Source organism: Peromyscus maniculatus, chromosome 14 (assembly GCF_049852395.1).
Source record: "Peromyscus maniculatus bairdii isolate BWxNUB_F1_BW_parent chromosome 14, HU_Pman_BW_mat_3.1, whole genome shotgun sequence".
Classification (NCBI taxonomy): Eukaryota; Metazoa; Chordata; class Mammalia; order Rodentia; family Cricetidae; genus Peromyscus; species Peromyscus maniculatus.
Genome location: NC_134865.1, coordinates 37,931,462 through 37,952,174, shown reverse-complemented (window position 1 = coordinate 37,952,174; position 20,713 = coordinate 37,931,462). Strand labels below are relative to the sequence as shown.

The following is a 20,713-nucleotide window of genomic DNA, read 5'->3' as shown; positions in this document are numbered from 1 at the left end:
CATTGTTACACTGCTTGAAATAAGATTTGGAAAAAGAAGACCCGAGAATATGTTTGAAATACATTTTACTAAGGTGACAGAGTTTAAAATGCTTTGGGACTTTGGATGTGCCATCAGCTAAGAGCAGGGCTAAAATAGGCTCGGGGAAAAGGTACAGCCAGCTAAAATAGAAGTTTTGATTGGTCTATACTACATAGTAAAACTGAATGAAGTAAATGACAACAAATCTTAGTTTTGTACTAGCAGATGTTGATTTTGAAAGGATAATATAAAAACACAAGAGCAGGAGAAGGGTTTGGGGGGTGGTTTTGGTGGTACTGTTTATAGAACCAGGGCACAGGGCCTTGCACAACTAAACACACATTTGCTGCCCTGAACTAGATCCTCCACCTTGTAGTAGAATAGTTCTTAACACACTGTCTCGGTACATTCAGACAAGCATTTTTCTCTTCAAAGCCAAAAATCTCTTAACAGGAAGCACACTGATCACTTTTAGTTTGCAACTGAGTATCCATCAGTGAGTCCTGCCTCCTGTGACTAGTTGGGTGTCCCCAAAGGTGAGTCAAGAGTAGGGAAATGGGAGCTGGAAGGGCGTAGCAGTTAAAGTGATTGACTTACAGTCTTGGAAACATGACCCAGGAACCCAGGTAAATGCTAGCCCACCTCTAATTTCAGCCATGGAGGGCAGAGAGAAAGGGATCTCCAGAGCAAGCTGGCCAGGGAGACTAGCTCTGGGTTTGACTGAGAGACCTGTCTCAATGAGTAAAATGGAAGAGCAATCCAGAATGATTCCCAGCATGAAGCTCAGGTATCCACATGCACACACACACATACTCCACACACTTGAAAAATGGAAAAGAAAAAAGTGATTAAATAGTTACTACTTCACCTTGCCCTTTAGAGTTTTCCTTTATCCTCTTCTGAAAGTGGTTATTTAATGACTAACGTTGTCTTTGGTATATTTTACTAAGAAACCACAAAGTTAAAAAAAAAATTCTGACAGCTTAGAGTGATGGTTAACAATGCATAATTAGCATTTATTCCTCTCCCTCTTAACAAATACCAGTTTTAATTAAAAATTATTAAACATATGGGGCCATCTATGGAGGTGGCTCAGTGGTAAAAGTATTGGCTGCACCCGTCTGAGGATCTGAGTTCCTTTCTCCAGTAACCACGCAGAAAGCTTGCAAGGCCACATGTAGTTGGAATTTACTTTGGGCTGATATGGGGGCTTATTATTAATTATGAATGCTTGGCCTTAGCTTAGCCCTGTCCCACTTGCTCTTTTAACTTAATTTAACCTGTTTCTATTCATCTACGTTTTCCCTGTGAGCCTTTTACTTTTCTTTCTTTTGTATGTTCTGCTTTCCTGCTTCCTCCTTGTCTGTCTCTCTGTCCCGTCTCCCCTCCCCCCTCATCTCCCTGTCGTCTCCTTTTCTTTCTTCCCCAAGCCTAAATTTCTCTCCTGCTTAACTCTCTTTGCCAGGAAGCTCCGCCTGTATCTCCTCCCTTGCTATTGGCCATCCTCCTTTTTATTAGACTAGTCAAGTGCCTTAGGCATGCAAGGCAACACATGTTTGCATAGTTAAACAAATATTCCATAAAATGCAGGAGCTCTGCAAAGTGTCTCGGGCATACAGGGGGCTGAGAAGCAAGCACATTAGACCAGACACTCCCTCTGACCAGCAAACAGTGAAGCCTTTCTGGTACTAAAAGATGCTATTAAAAGATAATACCGATGAAATGCCATTTTAAAGATGGGGAAACTGAGGACTGCCAAGTGTGAGGATCTGAGCAGATAGGTGACTAGCCACACCATTTCAGTTATGTAAGTGATACTGTAATAAGCGCCTCTGAAAGGAAAGCTAAAATCTGTCTTGATATGTGTGGGCATATTGCCATCTGGAAAAGTTGCCATCAAGGCCCACTGCTTCATTAGACTTGGATTGGCCCGAATTAACTTGTCCCCTCTCCCCTTTGCTCCTTCCGCCTCCAGTGTCTTTTGTAAAGGGGAGTGGTTACAGCAGCGTGATTTAAGCTGGTTTTGTTGGCGTGTGGAGAGGAAATGGTGTTCTGCAGGTACACTGTGTCTAACAGTGGTTTCCCTCCTTCCGGGGGTCAGGTCAGTCTTCTGGGTTAGAACACAGCTGCAGGTTCTCAGGTTTGTCAGACTCTGAGAAAACTGACAACTGAGCTAAAGTGCAGAGGTGTGTGGGAACGGTGGTTAACACCCTTAGTCACAGCACTCCTGGGTTTGAGACCAGCCAGGACTACATAGTGAGACTAGAAAACAAACAAATGGAGAGCTGATTAAACTTGATGCGGCAAGTGAGTGTAATTTAAATATCCATCCACCACCCACCAAGGTGCTTGGCACAAAAATTAGAGTAAGATATACCTTATTAAGGGCCTCTATGGGAGAGTGGCAGTTTGTTAGCTGACCATGAATATCATGAAAAAGATATGCTGAATTGGTACCAGCAGCCTGAAAACAAGAGCTGCAGTGAGAGAAGTGTTCAAGGTGGTAGACGTGGCAAGGTCATGGAAGACCTCAGTTCTGTTTGGACTGCCATTCCTTCCCATACCTTTTGTGAGGAGCTAGAGCAGCAGGAGGGTGGCAAGTTCAAGGCTGACTTGGATCTAGAAATTGAAAGTAACTGATTAGTTTGTAAGGATGGTAGAACCTGTCTGAAGCTCGCACTGGAGGGACATCCAGTGACAGTGTGAGGTGCAGGCCACAGGCTGACACTTCAGAGTTAGGAGGCCCGTGATGGTCAGTGGGGTCAAAAGAGGAGTGTTAAGAGATGTATCGGATGAGAGTGGCGGCAGCTCTGCTAACAGCTGTTCCCAGACAGTAGCTTCACACAACTCTGTTCGCCATGGTTGTGTGGTCCCCAGATGCTCCTCAGTGGGTCTTGCTTGGATTTGAATACTCACATTCAGCTAAGCTGGGCAGCCTCCCGTGGCCTCATGCTGAAAGCTTCACTTCACAGGCTGAAACTGTGGCTCCTACAGATCAGGGCGCTTGACTGCACAGGAGCTCCAAGTAAACCAGTGTAGGAAGCTTCAAGACCTTGACACTGGGAGTGGAAGTCATGTGATCTGATTACTACTTTGATTTGGTAAGAGAGACAGAGAGACATGATTGATCACGGGATAGCCCAGAACCAAGGGATGAGGATTAGAGCTTCAGATGAGGAGAGGAGCTTGGAGGGCCATTTGATTCAACCACAGCCATCTAAAGACACAGTAGTTTGCGTTTTAAATGAGCCAGTTGTCATGTCTAAGATTAAATAATCTCTTTCCATTGTAGCATGAATCTTAAAAAGTTCTTATTAATAAGATCAAACCCGGACCAGGTATTGGGGTGAATTCTGAAGATCAGAGAGACAGAACAAGCCACAGCTAACCACATCTGGCCAACTTCTCAGCTGGTCTTGTTTCCTCAGACTGGATGCTTCTGTGTCCTCATCCCAATGGCTCTCAGCTGAACTGCTGCTAGAAGCCTGGAAGCTTAACCAGGCCAAATGCTTAACCAGCCAAATGCTGCTAGTTTCTGGTCCTCATGCCTTATATTCCTTTCTGCTTTCTACCACCACTCTCTGGGATTAAAGGCTTGCTTTCTGGGATTAAAGGTGTGATGAGTCACCATGCCTGTCTGTATCCTTGAACACATGGATTTCTGCCTCTGGAATGCTAGGATTAAAGGCGTGTGCTACCATTGCCTATCCTTTATGTTTAATATTGTGGCTGCTCTGTCTCTGACCCCAGATAAGTTTATTAGCATGCACAATATTTAGGGGAATACAATACCACTTTCCTCTTTTTGTCTAAAATTTAAAAAAGCTTATAACTAATACAAGAAAAAATTATATCCAGTAAGTATATACAATATACACAGTCAAGATTACATTAACGATCTCTAGTCCATTAACATTTGACAGATTCAGATAAAAACTCCATTATATATATTAACAATGTCCAGTCCAGTAACATCTGATAAACTCAGACCAAAAAATTTTCATTACTTATTTAAAACAAGTAGTTCCTTTTTAAAAGTAGATTCCATAATCTCCCTTTTTATCTTATCATATCCATATTCTCTCTTTTTTCTTTTCATAATACATTCAGTAGTCTACCTTTTGTCATTTTTATATCTTCCCGCTTTTCTTCAGTGATCTACCTATTTATCCTATTATTTCTTTATATCTTTTTTCTCAGAGTAGATTTAGTGATCTATCTCATATCTTACTCTCTTTTTCTTTTTGCTTTCTAGGGGTGAAGATATCTTTAGGGAATCTTGAAAAGAAAATTTTTGGGTAAATTGTCAAGTCCTGTATCATTTGTCCAGTCTCTGCATAAAAGGAAAGTTCAGGGCTTGTCACAAGTCCTTGCTCAAGTAGTCTGTCAGGCTATTTGTTTCATTTACTGATCACTTGGCTTATGTTTAGTAAGTTTATAAAATTTTGCCTGATAAAATTTGTATCAGAAATGAACTATCTTTTTGGTATAGCTCAGTTATCATTAGTAATGATATCTTAGCTTTTTCTAAAGTAGATTGGAAGCTGCTTCTGATACTATACCACCAGGCATAGAAAGTGAAGATGGAGATTTACCGTCCTAGAATGAAGGCTTACTTTCCCAAGCCAAAGTAACTAGTGTGATTCCAGTAGTTAAATATCAGCCTGAGTTTGGAGTTTCCTGGCAGCCAAGAAAAAAGTGAAATTGAAGAATAGCTCTTACTAGAAAGTGAGAGCCTAGCAATTCTAACACTTCCTCTCATAAACACTTCCCATAGCTTTCTTCCGACAGCTTTGTAAAGCTGAGGATGTAATCATGGGTCTCTACTATCATAGACAACACTGCTAGAACCGAGTCGGTCTAAAGGACTAAAGACATGACTGCTCTAAGTAGGTACTTCTCAGAGGCTGTAAGTCAGGGCTGGTTCATAGGCCAGTTTGGTGCTGGCCCACACAAATAAAGGAATCAAGAATGAGTGCTGAGGCCTTTAGGACAATGTGCTGTTGTCTCGGCATCAAGTGTTAACCCGCCCGTCCGTGGCAGATTGCAGTTTCAATCAAAGCTTTTGTTTGGAGTTGTCTGCTTGAGACTTGGAGTCTCACTTAGCTCTGCTGCTTCCAGCTGGACAGTGCCTGCATCCTCAGTGAGCATCCTTTTCCTGAGAAGTCCTACTTCTGGACTTCTTACTTCTAGCCGTGATTCCCCGAGAGGGAACCTGGATTTTATGTTAATAATGCAGTTAATTTTTTTGTTACAGACTATTCTTGTTCAGTCCTGGTATCCAATTACAGTGGCCACAAATTCCAGAGAGCAGAAGAAAATATTGGCCAAATACTTGTTAGAAACTTCTGGTAATTTAGATGGTCTGGAATACAAGTTACATGATTTTGGTTACAGAGGAGTCTCTTCACAAGAGGTAAGAAACCAAAATGAATCTCATAGAATACAATGTGAATTGTTGGTGGGTGTATTAGCCACTTCTGTTATTGTGAGAAAACATCATTATCAAAAGCAACAGCCGGAGGAAAGTGTATGAGAGCCCGTCATGGCAGGGAGGCAGAGGTGTGGCAGGAGGGGCAGGAAGCCAAGAGCTCACCTTTTCAAATGGAAGCATGCAGCGGAGTGAGAGACCCAGAAGTGTCGTGGGGCTTTCAACTCTTGAAGCCTCTTCCAATGACATGCTTCCTCCAGCAAGGCTGCCCTTCCTAAACCTCCCCAAACACCACCGTGAGTTGGGGATGTGTGAGTCTATAGGGAGCTTTCTCATCCAAGCCAAGGTGAGAGGCCACTGCCTGATTCTCAGAATCTCTCTGGACTGAACTTGCTTTAAGTAGGCCATTTCTTACAACTCTGGAGTCTTAGTGAACAGGTAACTAAATGCCTACTGCATGTTGTCTCACTCCATGGAATATGCCTCTAAATACTTGTCCCGGTTCTTTATATATTAGGTGGAGGGTAGACGGACAAGTGCAGCCAAGAGTGGAGTGAAGCAATTGCAGCGGGAAAAGGGATGAGGCAGAGGGGGTGTTAGCTCCTGTTTTGAATTTTGGTTTGTGGTTGATCTTCCAGACTGCTGGCATAGGAGCTTCTGCTCATTTGGTTAACTTCAAAGGAACAGATACCGTGGCGGGAATCGCTCTAATTAAAAAGTACTACGGAACAAAAGATCCTGTTCCAGGCTATTCTGTTCCAGCGGCAGAGCACAGGTAAAATGGAGGCTGTTCTCTGTTAAATATGTGAAGTCTCGCCTTGCATGCACAAGGCCCCTGATCCTCTCTGGCCCTGCAAACAAACAAAAATGCTTTCTAAAACTTGGTTTGAATTTGTTATGTGTAATTCAGCAACACCTTACTTGACAACAGAGCCAGATGCTAAATAAACTTTCATGGAATAAACAGTACAAATTGAGTGCTTAGACTTTTTATAAAGACTAATTACTGTCAGGCAGGGCTAGGATTTTGAACCACTCTAGTAAAAGAATCGAAGCACATTTCCCAACACTATTGGTTTTATTTTAAGGAATGGTTTTTCATTTGCTGCACTGTATATGCAGATAGCTTTTTCTTCATTAGTGAAGTCTAGAAACACTGTAAGTACTGGTTACTTTCCCTGCTTTTCTTTGTGATCTCCCTACCTTTGCTCAGGAAATTGTCGTCTGGACCCAGTGTCTTCAATTCTAGATAAGTAAGGTATTTTAATGGAAAGGGGGCGGGGAGGGTGTTCTGATTCTCTTGTGTTTACTTATTTACTCTTGCTAAACCATCTCAAGGTACACTAGGAAATTATAATCCAGGTTGCAGCCTGTCTGGTTCTAGAGTCCCTTTATTGAAAGTAAATAGTATAACTTGGCAGTTGTGGTGCACACCTTTAATCCCAGCACTTGGGAGGCAGAGGCAGGTGGATCTCTGTGAGTTTGAGGCCAGCCTGGTCTACAGAGTGAGTTCCAGAACAGCAAGCGCTACACACAGAAACCCTGTCTCAAAAAACCAAAAAAGACAGAAGAAAAGAAAGTAAACATGGTGTGTAGTAAGTATATGCCAATCCTTGCTTCTGGTTCTTAGACCCATTTACTACGGTCATTCGGGAATGCTTAAAGTTCTTTGTATGTTTGAGTATAGAATAAGCTGAGCATTGTCACTCTGATGCATTTTAACTCACCACCTTTGGTGTGCGAGGCCATCTGCTGGCTGCTTCGAGGGACAGAAAGATACACAGCTGACCCCCTCACTAGTAACAGTCTGCTCTGCTAGAACTTTAAAGAGTTGTTCACAGTAGTCTCAAGGAAGGTTCATACGCACTGACAGAATCAAAACAGCTTTTATAGAGATAGTATGTGAAATCTTGACTTCTTAAGGGAATAATAAAATTTGATGGAGCATTTTTGAGTAGTACTTTTTCTTATCTTACTATCTGCCAAGCATTACGAGGAGTGTGTATGCTTTAGGGGAGTAAGAGCTGGAGCAGATGCATTAAAAGTAGACTGAGAAGTCGGTAAAGGTTAATGGATGAAGAGCCTGCAGGTTCGTTTTCATGTGGAGCGTTCACTGTGTGCACATCATACTGGCTTGTTTATGTGTTTGTTTTTAACACAGTCTCATGTAGCCCAAGGTGGCTTCAAACATAGTAATTTGAGCTCCAGATTCTCCTGCCTCCATTTCCCAAATGCTGTGGTTATATAGTCAGTTCTAGTTTACTATTAATTAGGCATTTCAGAAAGAAGTAGATCCCCAAGTTTTGAGCAAATGATATGTTGGAAATAGCTTTTAGGTTATTTTGATGGCAGGCAAATAGAAAAACTAGAAGCTAGACTTTCTAGGAAATAGTATAGGAAACGGTAGTCTTGAGAGGGGTAAGGTCCAGAGCTAGGTGGCAAAATCAATGGAAAGAAGTTTGATAAATGTGAGATAAAATAGATTAATTGAAATGTGATTCAGGAGAATAGATGTAGCCTAATATTAAGGACATCGCTGTATGGTGAGACCCCTGGGATGATTTTTCATAAAAGTTTCAGCATTAAGAAACAGAAAAGGCACATGCCTTTAATCCCAGCACTCAGGAGGCAGTCTGGCCTACAAAGCGAGTTCCAGGAAAGGCGCAAAGCTATTCAGAGAAACCCTGTCTTGAACCCCCCCTCCCCCAAAAAAAGAAAGAAACAGAGAAGTATGGGTGATAACTGATGAAAGTCATTTGAGTTTTTAATTTGTCTATACCCATATGTTTTAAAAATTTAGTGTAATCACATAGTAGGCTGTCAGCTGAATAGGTGCTGAAGTAATAAGCGCGTGAGTATACTGTGAGTCTGAAAACAAGGAGCATCTCTTAGGGCTTTGTCCTTAAATGAAAAGGACACTGCATGCACGCACAGGGTGCCATCCGGTGTGTTTTATGACCTTGTAAGAGTTTCTGTATTTGACTGAAAGCATGCTTGACTTACCAGCTGACAGGGGGTGGCCTTGGGCTATCATTTATCTCTATTTCCTTCTGCTTCTCTGTCCAACCACACAAGAGGAGAAGCTACAGTTGTACAGCAGAAGGCCATCTGGGATCAACGCTAACATCGACAATAGCTCTAATCATTACTGCTGTTGTAAATATTTCCTCAGAGAATCAGAGTCTGAAAATAAAAATAACTGAGTTACATTCGCTTTCCCCTCAGACTCTGGAAAGGTATCAAGTTAACCTGGTGACTGAAGTTGGAGTAGTGGCATCAAAGTCACTAAACAACCGAACACTTAGGAGCTCTCTGTAGAAACTGTCCTAGAAAACCGGGTGTTTGAATGATGCTGTACAGAAGTCACAGAGGCTACATCTGCGGGGTGGACAGAGTTCCATTTTAACAGAGAACCAGATTCCCAGTCAGATGGAAGGAGGGAAAAACAGTGTCCAAGGGAGACTGTGGAAGGGGAAGCAGGGAAATGACATTTCAGTCAAGGGAAAGAGAACATGCGTCAGGAAAGTGGAGCAACTGAGAACTAAAGCCCCCCTGGTGACTGTCGAGACAGACTTAGTCAGTAGCGGCTGTGTAATGATGACATCCGACTGGAGAAGTTTGCCCCCACGTAGTGAGTCTCTCCAGGGTTGGTGGTCACTGAGGGTGACAAGAGCAGCAGTGATGCCCGCAGCCTTCTCCAGCGGCGTGGAGTAGAGACATGACGGCCTAGCTGCTGCCTTGTAAGGAGAACTGTCACTGTGAGGTGACCTGTGTAAGCACACCCTGTCGATTGCAGATGAGTGTGGTCTGGTCGTCCTAAAAGCCGTTGGCAATAGGAGAACAGGTGTTGCTTCAGCCCTTCACGATAAAAAGAAAACATAAAATGACAGTGTCTGACTTCAGTGACTATAGTTCTGTTAGTTGGCTTTCCATCAATATCAGGGGATGCCTAAGAAAATCAACCTAAAGGTTGAACAAAACATTGCTCCTGGTTTCGGAGGTTTGTCCTTGGTTGCTTGGTCCTCTCACTGGGCCTGTGGCAAGGCAAGCCCGAGCCGTCACGGTGAAGAAGAGCAGGCAGGCTCGTGCTCCCTTGTGGCAGCAGGGAAGCAGAGGAAAGGAGAGGGCGAGGCTTCGAGTGCCCCTTGTGGGCACCTCAGTGACCTTTCTGCAAGTAGAGCCCCGAGTTCTACCACCTTCCATTAGCACCAGCACACGGGCACTTGGAGGACAGTCCAGATCAAAATTAGCAAGTTCTTTTAACCAGTTTTGAAGTAACCTTATAACTACATAAGCTTTACAATAAATCGGGTGGGATAATCTACTTTGCATTATTTTGTTGGGGAAAAGTCTAGAAAATTGGGGGGAAAGAAAAATATATTGGCCAAAGGAAAATGGTAATAATATTTAAAGCTATGTGTAATTGTGCTTAAGAATTTTTTAACTACTTATATATTAATCAACAAAAATCTTATAATTAATCATTAATCCTTTTAGTAAAAAAAATAAAATGAGGGCATTGCAAAAATCGTAAGTCATTCTTTCCTAATAGAAACTTTGTTTTGTTTTCTATTTTAAATTACATTATGCTCAAACTAACTGTTAAGATTCTTGTTCCTTGAACATATACTAATGAGTAAAGAACTTGTTAGGTAAACTGTATCACTGCCTCTTACTGGACATTTTAAGATAGGTATAGTTATTTGACTGTATATACTATAATAAAGTATAAATAATTGTTCTTAAGTATAAGATTTTGAAAAGTAAAAAAGACAGATATATGTCTTGGTATACAGTTTCAGAAATTTGGCAGACAGTTCCAGAGAGTCATAGGAAAGAACCAGGTGCTTGCCTTGCCTGGCAAATTGAAGTATTTTTCTAACATCCAGGCATGAAGTGTGGAAAGCTGCAGGCACTGACTTTGGTTAGGCTGAAGGATGCTGAAACAAAAGCCAGTTTATAATTGGTTAACTATTGATTCAAGAGATAAGTAATAATAACTACTAAGCTGAATATAGTTAACTTGTAGTGTTAAAAACAAATTGGCCAAGGAGTGGTTTGGCCCAAGTATTTTATTTGCTTTCTGATGTGCACTTATTAAACTGGATCTCTTCTCTGTGACAGTGATGGTATGGTATAGTGAAGAAGGTGGTTAATGTCAATTCAGACAAAAATCTGTATTTTTCACTTTGTTTTCTAGTACCATAACAGCTTGGGGGAAAGACCATGAGAAAGATGCTTTTGAACACATAGTAACACAGTTCTCATCAGTGCCTGTATCTGTGGTCAGTGACAGCTATGACATTTATAATGCTTGTGAGAAAATATGGGGTGAAGACCTAAGACATTTAATAGTATCAAGAAGTACAGAGGCACCACTAATCATCAGACCTGATTCTGGAAATCCGCTTGACACCGTATTAAAGGTAAACTGTAATGTATATTATTAAGATGCCTGTACACCAGCTGCTCCAGCACTTCTCATTTGTGTACACATCACTTCAAGACTTTCTGGGAAAGTAGAGTTGTCCAAGGTCACATATAATTGCAGAGAAAGGAAATAGAGGTTAATTTATTTATATATTGTCAAGTAGACAATTAAAGGCCACTGAATACTTCCTTATGTGCCTTCAGAATTAGTAGCATTACCATCTTAATCAGGCTTGTGCTTTAATCAGCTTATTTATGGTTTATTCCATTTATTAGAAATTGCTGTTACGACTCTGAAGTTGTTAGTACAGAAGGCGTATGTTCAGGGTAATAAAGGATGAAAATCATCCAGAACTGCGTTTTAAGTCGTGCTTGACTAGGACTAGAACTGTCTGAGCAGAGCTGCCTTTTGGTGCTCAGGGATTGATTCGCCTGCTTTACAAAGTACTCATCCCAGCAGGAGCTAATTGATGCCTTCTATAGAGACTACTGACTGGTGCTTTACACCGAAGAAATGTTTTCCTTAATCTCATCAAAAAACAACCCTCCGGTGGCTCTTACTGCCTCTGTTGTAAAGGGGGAAGTGACCCACCAAGGTTGGGAAACATGGGAACGGCTTAGGCCTCCTGTCTGGAGCCTTCCTGTACAACTGCTCTCAGCTAATGAGCAGACAGCTTGTCACTCACTCGTAGGAGGTGGGGACATGGATGAAAGGTCTTTTTAATTGTGTAAACAGCTCAGGCTCAGTGTCTTACTAAACAGCTTTTATATTTCCATTGTGATAGTTATAATAAAGTCATTTACATGGAATTTGACTAGGATCTTTAAGCAATTGATGTCAGGAAAGGAAGTGATTATTGTGGGAAGGGATTGTGGCTGATAGGTCTTCTGTGTCCCTGACCAAGTTTTCCTGGTCAAGTTCAGATCTGTGTTTAAGGGTTTGAGCTGTGATAAATGTTGAGCAGCCATTGCGTTGAGTGGCTCAGATAGCACTCGTGTTGGCTTTAATGGAGCAAAGAGCTGTGGACAAACGACGTCGTTCGTGTGTATGCCTCGTTTCCATCTTATTCTGACGGTTGCATTTTCTGTCAGCTTTGTGACTCAAATGTCAGACAAATGTAAATCAAACAGAACTGTTGGCCACGAGCAGAATAAGTCCAAATCAAAGGCATAATTATGAGTTTGTTGTGTCCTACCTTACATTCTTCTTTAAAATATATGTTGTTTCAATATTAGGGATTTTCTTAATGGAATCTGTATAATGTGAAAGACGTGAAGGAGAAAAAGCCTGTTTTGTGCTACTTTAACGATATAAATTGATGAAATAGAAAAGCACATACATTTTTCTAATGTGGTTAAAAGACATTGGAACCAAATTTCAGAAAGGTGTATATGTGGTTTAAGATTGTTTAAGTAGCTGAATTTTTGTATTCTCAAAGTTATTTAATAAAGAAAAATAATTCTTAGCTTGGGAAAGCCCCCCCCCCCAATTTTAGTTACTTGTGTCCTGTTTTTTCATGCAGGTCTTAGATATTTTAGGCAAGAAGTTTCCTGTCACTGAGAACTCAAAGGGCTACAAGTTGTTACCACCATATCTGAGAGTCATTCAGGGAGACGGAGTGGATATCAATACTTTACAGGAGGTAATGTATTTATATGAATCTCACAGTAAGGAAATCCCCGTTATTGAGACAGCTCCTTTTTATTCATAAGTAGCCCATTAAAGTTTAAATGTAATTGTGAGTCTTATTTGGAATATTTTTGATGGTAAATGCCTTTGGTGTTTAGAAATAACAGTAGCTTAAAATACAGAAATACCAGCCAGTGCACTCTCCAGGCCTCAGTAGCCACCTTCTGTCGTGTTTCTAAAGAGAAACAGAGTAAAGGCTTTTGTTCAGGGCACTCAAAGTACGCATCAGAGGTGTCAGCATGACACAATCTAGAGTCATTTGGGAACAGAGTCTCAGTGAAGGATTATCTAGATCAGGTGGTCTGTGAACTCGTGGGGGTGGAGCATCGATTGTTCTAGACCCCCTCCCTCAGCTACCTTTCTCAGTACCACCCACCTCTCTGGGAATGGCATTGTTCACAGGGGGCTGGGCCTCCCTGCATCCGTTAGCAATTAAGAAAATGCCCCTCAGACATGACCGCTGGCCAGTGTGATCTGAGCAGTTCTTCAGTTGACGCTCTCTCTCCCTGTGACTCCAGGCTTGTGTCAGGCTGAAGCTGACCTGTATGTGACAAGTAGTCCTCTATTGATGCACTCATGGGTATAGGAAGAATATCTTAAACTGACTCACAAAGCAAAGCAGTTTGGGGAAGTAGGGGGAGGAAACCCATACCTAGAGGACAGTACTTGACTTTTTCATGTTGGAAATTAGTCATACATGGTTTTAGAAACAGGAAAGGCAATTCATCTTAACAGTTTCCCTCTATATATGTTAATCAGAGTCCTTAATTTTGATAATGGAGGGGGTACTTTATCTCACAAACCATCTTCTTTCCTTGACTGCCAGCCTCACTCTTAGATTTCCCTGTCAACATTCATTGTCCTCGTGTGGCATGCTGCTCTATCTTCTGCTGTGAACCAGAACAAATCTGCCTAAGAAAAGAGGCAAAAAACCTCATTCCTGAGACAAAATACAGTGTCCTGTTATTGTTGCTGTCCTGGGGACTTGATTTCCTTGGGTACTGTTAGACTCTCTCCATCAGAATGACTCACTAATGTCATTAAAATAGCACTGACTCCTCAAAGTCCATAAAAAGGAGGATTTCTTTGTCGTCTAACAGATTTCCAAAGCCTTTATTCTCATGTTGTTCCATCTTGTAATCTTGTGTACAGGTCAGTGAGCTTTCCCTTCCCATCAGCTGTCCTGCACCCTTATCTTGAAACCCTTCTGTCTACATCCCTTGTATGTTTCTTCTGTGAATCACAACTGGATTCAGAAGCTTGCTAGAAGACACTGGTTTTATGTAAATGTTACGAATTACTTTTGACCTACATAAAGATGTGATATGTGAAAAGCACTTGCTCACTGAGCACGGTTCACACAAGTGACGGTAACAGATAATTAAGTCTAAGGGCGCCTCAGCTAACTAAACACCTTGGTATGAAATACACAGATGGGTTGTGCAGTAATAGTGATGGTTTGTGAGTGATTTGTGACTTGTCCTACAGTGGAGAAGATGGAGCTGGCACACCGTGGTGTGAGGCTCTCCTTCCCATTCTTGCACATCTGGGGGTGGGTCTGAAGCCATTTGACCTCCATGTGCCTGTCCCTGGGAAGTGGGGGCGGCTCTTTGTGACCACCTCAGGAAGGTAGTTCAGTTCAAAACAGCTACATAGCCAGTGTTGATTCAGATATCAAGAGTTTGATTCCAAATACTTTATTTTAGGAATATTTGAGCACGACACATTTGGGGAAAAATTTTCTTGTGATAAATAGCTCAATCCTGTGTGCACAATAAAGTCTAAGACATTCTTTTTTTTTTTTGGTTGTTCGAGACAGGGTTTCTCTGCGTAGCTTTGCGCCTTTCCTGGAACTCACTCTATAGCCCAGGCTGGCCTCAAATTCACAGTGATCCGCCTGCCTCTGCCTCCTGAGTGCTGGGATTAAAGGTGTGCGCCATCACTGCACAGCAAGACATTCTTTATAAAGTACATATGACACCTTCCACAAAGATAGGTTCTGTAGATTAACAAGCTTGGCCACAAAGGTAGTGCAAAGGTCACTAAGCTATTACCCCATCTGCTCCTAGCCTTCTGGGCAAAGCAGGTTGTGTATCTCCCTTGAAGAGACAGTCCTGTGTGTTTACATTCCTGATTCCCTAGTGCTTGTCTGTGAGCACAAGAATCCCCTTCCTCCCGCAGGACACTGTGATAGACACAAGGCCAGAAGTGTGTAAAACCTAAAGGAATCACTTTAAGATAAACTGGGTTTTACCTTAATTCTTCTCATTGAAAAACATATTTTGGTTTAAAAAGAAAAACAAACACACACAGACACCCACAAGAATTAGATGGTTGGAATTTTAAATTTTACAAATGATTGCATTTGTCAGTGTTGGATTATTAGCACATAATGATATTTGAGGTTTGATTCCTTTAACAATTTTGAAAATCAGGAGAAAAGATCAATTTGAGGTGTAGTATGGGAGAGAATGTGTAAATGATTCCCTTTAAAGCCATAATTGGCCTTCACCTTAATCACTTTGGAAATTCTTTTTAAATAGAACTTTTAAAGAGAACATGGCTTTTCATGAAATTCAAAAAACAATAAATTTCACTTACTGTTTCTATTGTGAAAGTGATTGGCTTTGTAAAATTAGAGATACATCATTGGTCAATAAACCCCACGTGGAGAAACATAAATGGCACTGATAACAGGGCTTCACTGTAGTTTTTAAATTCTGTGTCTCTGGAAAACACTGTGCCATACATGTCTCTCCAGCTGGCTCATAGATAATCCTCCTTTCCCAGTGAGCCAGTCAAGTCATAACAACATCTAAAGTGTCGTGCATAGTTTTGTTTATGCACTGGACACCAGGCAGGTTGACTTGACTGCCACTGTCACTATTGTTAGGTACAAGTGAGTATTATATGCTCCTGTCCGTAACCTCTGCCCTGTGCCATATAGTAACTGTTACATGTAGTAACGCAGTGCACTGTGATGTTTTTGTGACGGTTAGAAATCTAGTAATTTGGGGCAAGTATTTCAGCGTCTGTTGCTGGCATTGGGCAGTAGCTGAGGTGGCTGGGAGAGCTCACGAAGCCTCGGGCATATGCAGCCAGTTTTCTTGCTCCTTCACTCTCAGCCTGACTGCACTGACTACTGTACACTGAAATTCTGCAAGTGGACCCCCCTTCCACATAACCATTGTAACCTGAAAGTGTGTGCTGTTACCTGCCTAGGCAAAACAACTGTTGGCGTTCACAGTATAGCCATTTGAAAATAACCTCCATGGTCTTCAGATCGTTTGCTTGTTTTTATCTAGATTGTAGAGGGAATGAAACAAAAAAAGTGGAGCATCGAGAATGTCTCCTTTGGCTCTGGCGGAGCCCTGCTGCAGAAGCTAACAAGAGACCTCCTGAACTGCTCCTTCAAGTGCAGCTATGTGGTGACCAATGGCCTTGGGGTAGGTCCTTCAGCTTCCTTCGCATGTTAGGTTCGTGTATCTGGGAAGGGCGTAACGAGTGCAGTAGTCAAAGGGCAGTGTGCTGCTGGGCTGTCGGGTGTGCATGGGTGCTGCCCAAGAAAGAGGTCGGTAACAGAAGAGATGTGGAACCAGGTAACTGAATGATTGAAGACAGAGAGTGTAGTCAGTCATTGCCATTGATTTGGTATATACCTTTTTATCACGAAGTTGCTTCTGTTTAGGTAAGATTATCAGCTAACCTGGCTATCATATACTGAAAATAGTAAAGTATGTAATAATCACTGTCAATATCTTACTACAAGGGTAGAGTTTGCACTTCTGGTTTTGATACTAGAATCATGTTCAATAACCATAGTATAGCTGGGCAATAATCCCTTTCAAATCTTTCATAGCCTCTTAAAGGCTGAATAGTGTGTGTGGAGCAGGGGTCAGAGAAAGCTAGGAACTCCGAAGAATAGAGCAGGCCAGATGGCTCAGCAGACAAAGGCACTTCCCCTGCAAGCCTGGCAACCAGAGTTCAATCCCAGAACCCACCTAAAGGTGGAGGAGAGAGCCAGCTCCAAAGCTGGACTTTGACCACCTTCACACACATGCACACGGTGGTTATCAATAAAAACCCTGAAGGAAGCCTGTGCACTGTCGTCCACCTTTGGAGAACCACAGACTGTCTTGTCTTCGCTCCTGCTCTTCCACGCCACTGCCATCTGTTAGTGTTTGCCTCCTACCTTTCTGGTTCTAGAATAAACGTCGTACTGTCTTCAGATTCTTTAAGTCTTGTTGTTACTGTTCTGAGTTAGGGTCTTGCAGTGTGGCGCTGGCTGGATTCGAATTTGTAGCAGACCTCTTGTCTGTGCTTCCTAAGTGCTGGGCTTACAGGCTTGTCCCACCATACCCAGCAGGTTCCCCAGGCCTTGGTCCTTTGTGTCAGGCCAGCACCCCACCTCGTGACTGTGTCCCCAGCCTGTTACTGGGGTGAAGGAAGCAATGAAGGACAGGCTTGTGGAACAAGAGTGTCTTTACGTTAAATACTCTGGTTCTCTATACAGTATGTAAAGACGTGTATGTTTATAGTTTGTAATGTAAGGGCCACATGGTATGTTTCTCCAAATCACCCTGTAAAAGCTAAGATTTGGGTTTCCATAGCATGACAATTTTGAAGAAAAGCAGGCTAATTAATGAGTTCTATTTCTAACAGTTAGTTGTGAAATAATATAATTCTACATGCAACACTGTAGACATTTTAAGCTTGTATGTAATACACTTAAAAAAACAAAACTGGTTCTAGCTATGGATCTAACCAACCTTGTCTGCAGCATTGAGCTGTATACATGTTTTTAGACATTTGGTGTATGATGATTTATCATTTTTCTCTTAATTTCGATTTCAGGTTAATGTCTTTAAGGACCCAGTTGCTGATCCCAACAAAAGGTCAAAAAAGGGCCGGTTATCTTTACATAGGACACCAGCGGGGAACTTCGTTACACTTGAAGAAGGAAAAGGAGACCTTGAGGAATATGGCCATGTGAGTATCCATTGACTAGAGTTTTTAATGGGAGTAAACTGGCTTTTCAAATTAAGAAAAGAGAGTTTTGTGTCTGCTTTCAAATGGCTTTCAGAACAGTTTTGTGAGATTTAATTTTTTTTTTCCCCACATAGTGACGAACATGATAGATACTGATGACCTTTAATGGGCTGTTTGTATATTTGGTCTTAATCTTACTGTTAGCACTCTGTGGAGAAGCATAGCAAATAATACTTTTTAAATGTTGCTCTTCGACACTATAACTGTGTTAGAGTAAAATATTGTAATTTTATAATGGATGGACTAGCCAAATTCCAAACTGTTTGAAGGGAATTGTTTCTTTAGATCTTAGTAATAATCATTTCAGAAGGTTTTCTTTGGTCTTATTTGATTATCTCATGGAATTCTGAGCTTAAAACAAACAAAAAAAAGCAAATTGTCTTAGCATAGAAATAGAGTGGGTTGATTCAGATTACATAACTAACAGATGGTAAAGCCATAACTGAGTTTTCTTATTCTAGTTAACCAAACTGGGAGGAACGTATAGTTTGTATGCTGAAGTAGGCCGTGTGATCTGATGGTTTTCAGCACAAGTACACTTAAGTTTGTGTGCTCAAAAGTGAAGAGATACTGATCTCTAAGCCACTAGATGGGCGAGGGATTCAGTTTGAGAGGAAGGCTTATGTCTGTCAAGGTTTGGGACTGGAATTAATAAATAGTCTGTCTTTCTATGAAAACTGTGAACTTGTAGATCAGGCTTTTAGAATGACATCTCTTTACGTAGTCCACCAGCAATTTTTTGAGCAATTTCACATGACAATTAGAACTCCAAGGTTATGCTGAATGGGGTCGTCTCAAGTGAAGCAAAGCCAGTTGAGATTAATTCAGAGGAAACATGGATTTGAACAGTGCTCAAACACTTGTCCAGTCAGGAGTATGCTGGTGATCTCTGATCATGGAGGCATTTTGGTTAAGAGATAAGAACCAACATCCCCTGGTACTTTATATTGAAATTTATAAAAGAAAATGCTACATCTAGGTGCAATTTAGAGCATATAAGATACCAGTTAATGTCATGTGTACTATAAGAAAAAAAATGAATTTCAATAGATTTTTCATATAGAAACTAATTCAGTCCTCATCCTCTGTTGATGTTTTTCCATGACTTTGCAGCTACAATCTTCGTGTAACTCAGTCACTATAAATGAGACCAAAAAAATCAATGCCTGTTTTTCTGTGTTTCTGTCTTGGGTTTGGTTTTTTGGATTTTATCATTTTTTAAGGACAAAACTTAATGGCTAACAAATTTATTAAACTTCTAGATTGAGCAGTCTAAGCAGTGTTGAGGCTGTTGGCCAGGCTCTGGAGGGATCATTTAGCAGGGACAGTTGTAGTTCTCTGAAGCAAACATGTTTCTTCAGTAGTACAAAGGCTGAGGTGTCTCGTGTTTTGTTACTTCTTTTAAGAAAACTGGCCTGAGAATTTTTATCGTAATCTCACTGTTGTAAGTGGACACTCTGAACGGCTTTGTGTGTTTGGCCTCTTCGGTGAATTGGTCAAAGCACAATTCAGAGATTTGATGGTCTTTTTAATGACGAAATTTACATCCTGCAGGATCTTCTCCATACGGTTTTCAAGAACGGGAAGGTGACAAAAAGCTATTCCTTTGATGAAGTCAGAAAAAACGCACAGCTGAGCATGGAGCAGGACGTGGCACCTCACTAGGCCTGGTTGTGCAGTGTGTACATACGTGCACTGTGTGTGCTTGTGTGTATGGAGTAACATGTTCGTTGTACAGATGTGTGGGTTTGTGTTTATGATGCATTACAGCCAGATTATTTGTTGGTTTATGGACATACTGCCCTTTTTATTTTCTTTTCCCCAATGTTTAGATGATCTCAACTTAGGAAATACTTATAACCATGTACAAGATTAATGCTAAAGTAAGCTTTTTAGGGCCCTTTGCTAATAGATAGTAACTCGATCTGCTGTTGACCTTTTCACAAATCACAGAATCAAGAAACTTTTATATATAACTACAGATCACATAAAACAGATTTGCATAAAATTACCATGACTGCTTTATGTTTATATTTAACTTGTATTTTTGTACAAATGAGATTGTGTAAGATATATTTAAAGTTTCAGTGATTTAACAGTCTGTTTCCAACTTTTCATGATTTTTATGAGCACAGACTTTCAAGAAAATACTTGAAAATAAATTACATTGCCTTTTGTCCATTAATCAGCAAATAAAACATGGCCTTAACAAAGTTGTTTGTGTTATTGTACATTTGGAAATTATGTCAGGACACATACCCAACAGAGTTCCTAACCTCACTGCCCTTGAAGAGTATGCGTTAGTCATTCTACATTGAAGAGAAGTGTGGTTCTTACTCGGATGTCTGGGCATTGTACAGTTCTGTTCCTTGGTCATTGTATGTACCCGTGAAATGCCAAATGCGAAAGGCCTGTTCTGCAATTTTGTATGCCAGATATTGCCTGTGGCTCTAATATGCACCTCAAGATTTTAAGAAGATAATGTTTTTAGAGAGAATTTCTGCTTCCACTACAGAATATATACATAAATGTAAAATATTGAAAGTGGAAGTAGTGTATTTTAAAGTAATTACACTTCTGAATTTATTTTTCATATTCTATAGTTGGTATGACTTAAATGAATTGCTGGAGTGGGTAGTGAGTATACTTATTTTAAATGTTTTGATTCTGTTATATTTTCATTAAGTTTTTAAAAAATTAAATTGGATATTAAACTGTATGGACATCATTTATTAATTTTAAATTAAACCCTCAGTAACTAATATGTAAGCAAGTTCTTGATGTTATCCCAAATGGAAAGCGCAATTCTTAATAGAAGAATCTATCTTCATTGGAGATGTAGCTGAATTTACAATATCCATCATCACAATGTTCATAGTGATATACTGCTAGACCCTGAGTTGGCCATTGCATCCACCTAGACACTAGTGTCTTTGAGGTGACTCACTGGGTCAGTTGTAAGGTAGGGTGGGCCAGCTGCCTGCAGGCCAGCTTGGCGCTGCTCCTTCATTTTAATGACATACTCTGTAAGGCTGCTTCCCACTGCAGTGGCAGAGATAGAGTAGTTGCAATTGAGACCAAATAGTCCTCAA

General features: G+C 41.0%; 1 protein-coding gene across 1 annotated transcript in view; it reads left to right on the top strand.

Moving 5' to 3' along the window:
• Positions 1-20,340, top strand: part of Nampt (nicotinamide phosphoribosyltransferase) — a 35,314-nt gene extending 14,974 nt beyond the window's left edge. The window contains exons 5-11 of the mRNA XM_076550802.1: positions 5,279-5,437; positions 6,091-6,227; positions 10,653-10,878; positions 12,406-12,525; positions 15,878-16,018; positions 17,427-17,561; positions 19,176-20,340. Of these exons, the coding sequence (XP_076406917.1) occupies positions 5,279-5,437; positions 6,091-6,227; positions 10,653-10,878; positions 12,406-12,525; positions 15,878-16,018; positions 17,427-17,561; positions 19,176-19,286 (1,029 nt within the window). The 3' untranslated portion in view covers positions 19,287-20,340. The remainder of the gene's footprint in view (positions 1-5,278; positions 5,438-6,090; positions 6,228-10,652; positions 10,879-12,405; positions 12,526-15,877; positions 16,019-17,426; positions 17,562-19,175) is intronic.
• Positions 20,341-20,713: the final 373 nt, after the last annotated feature.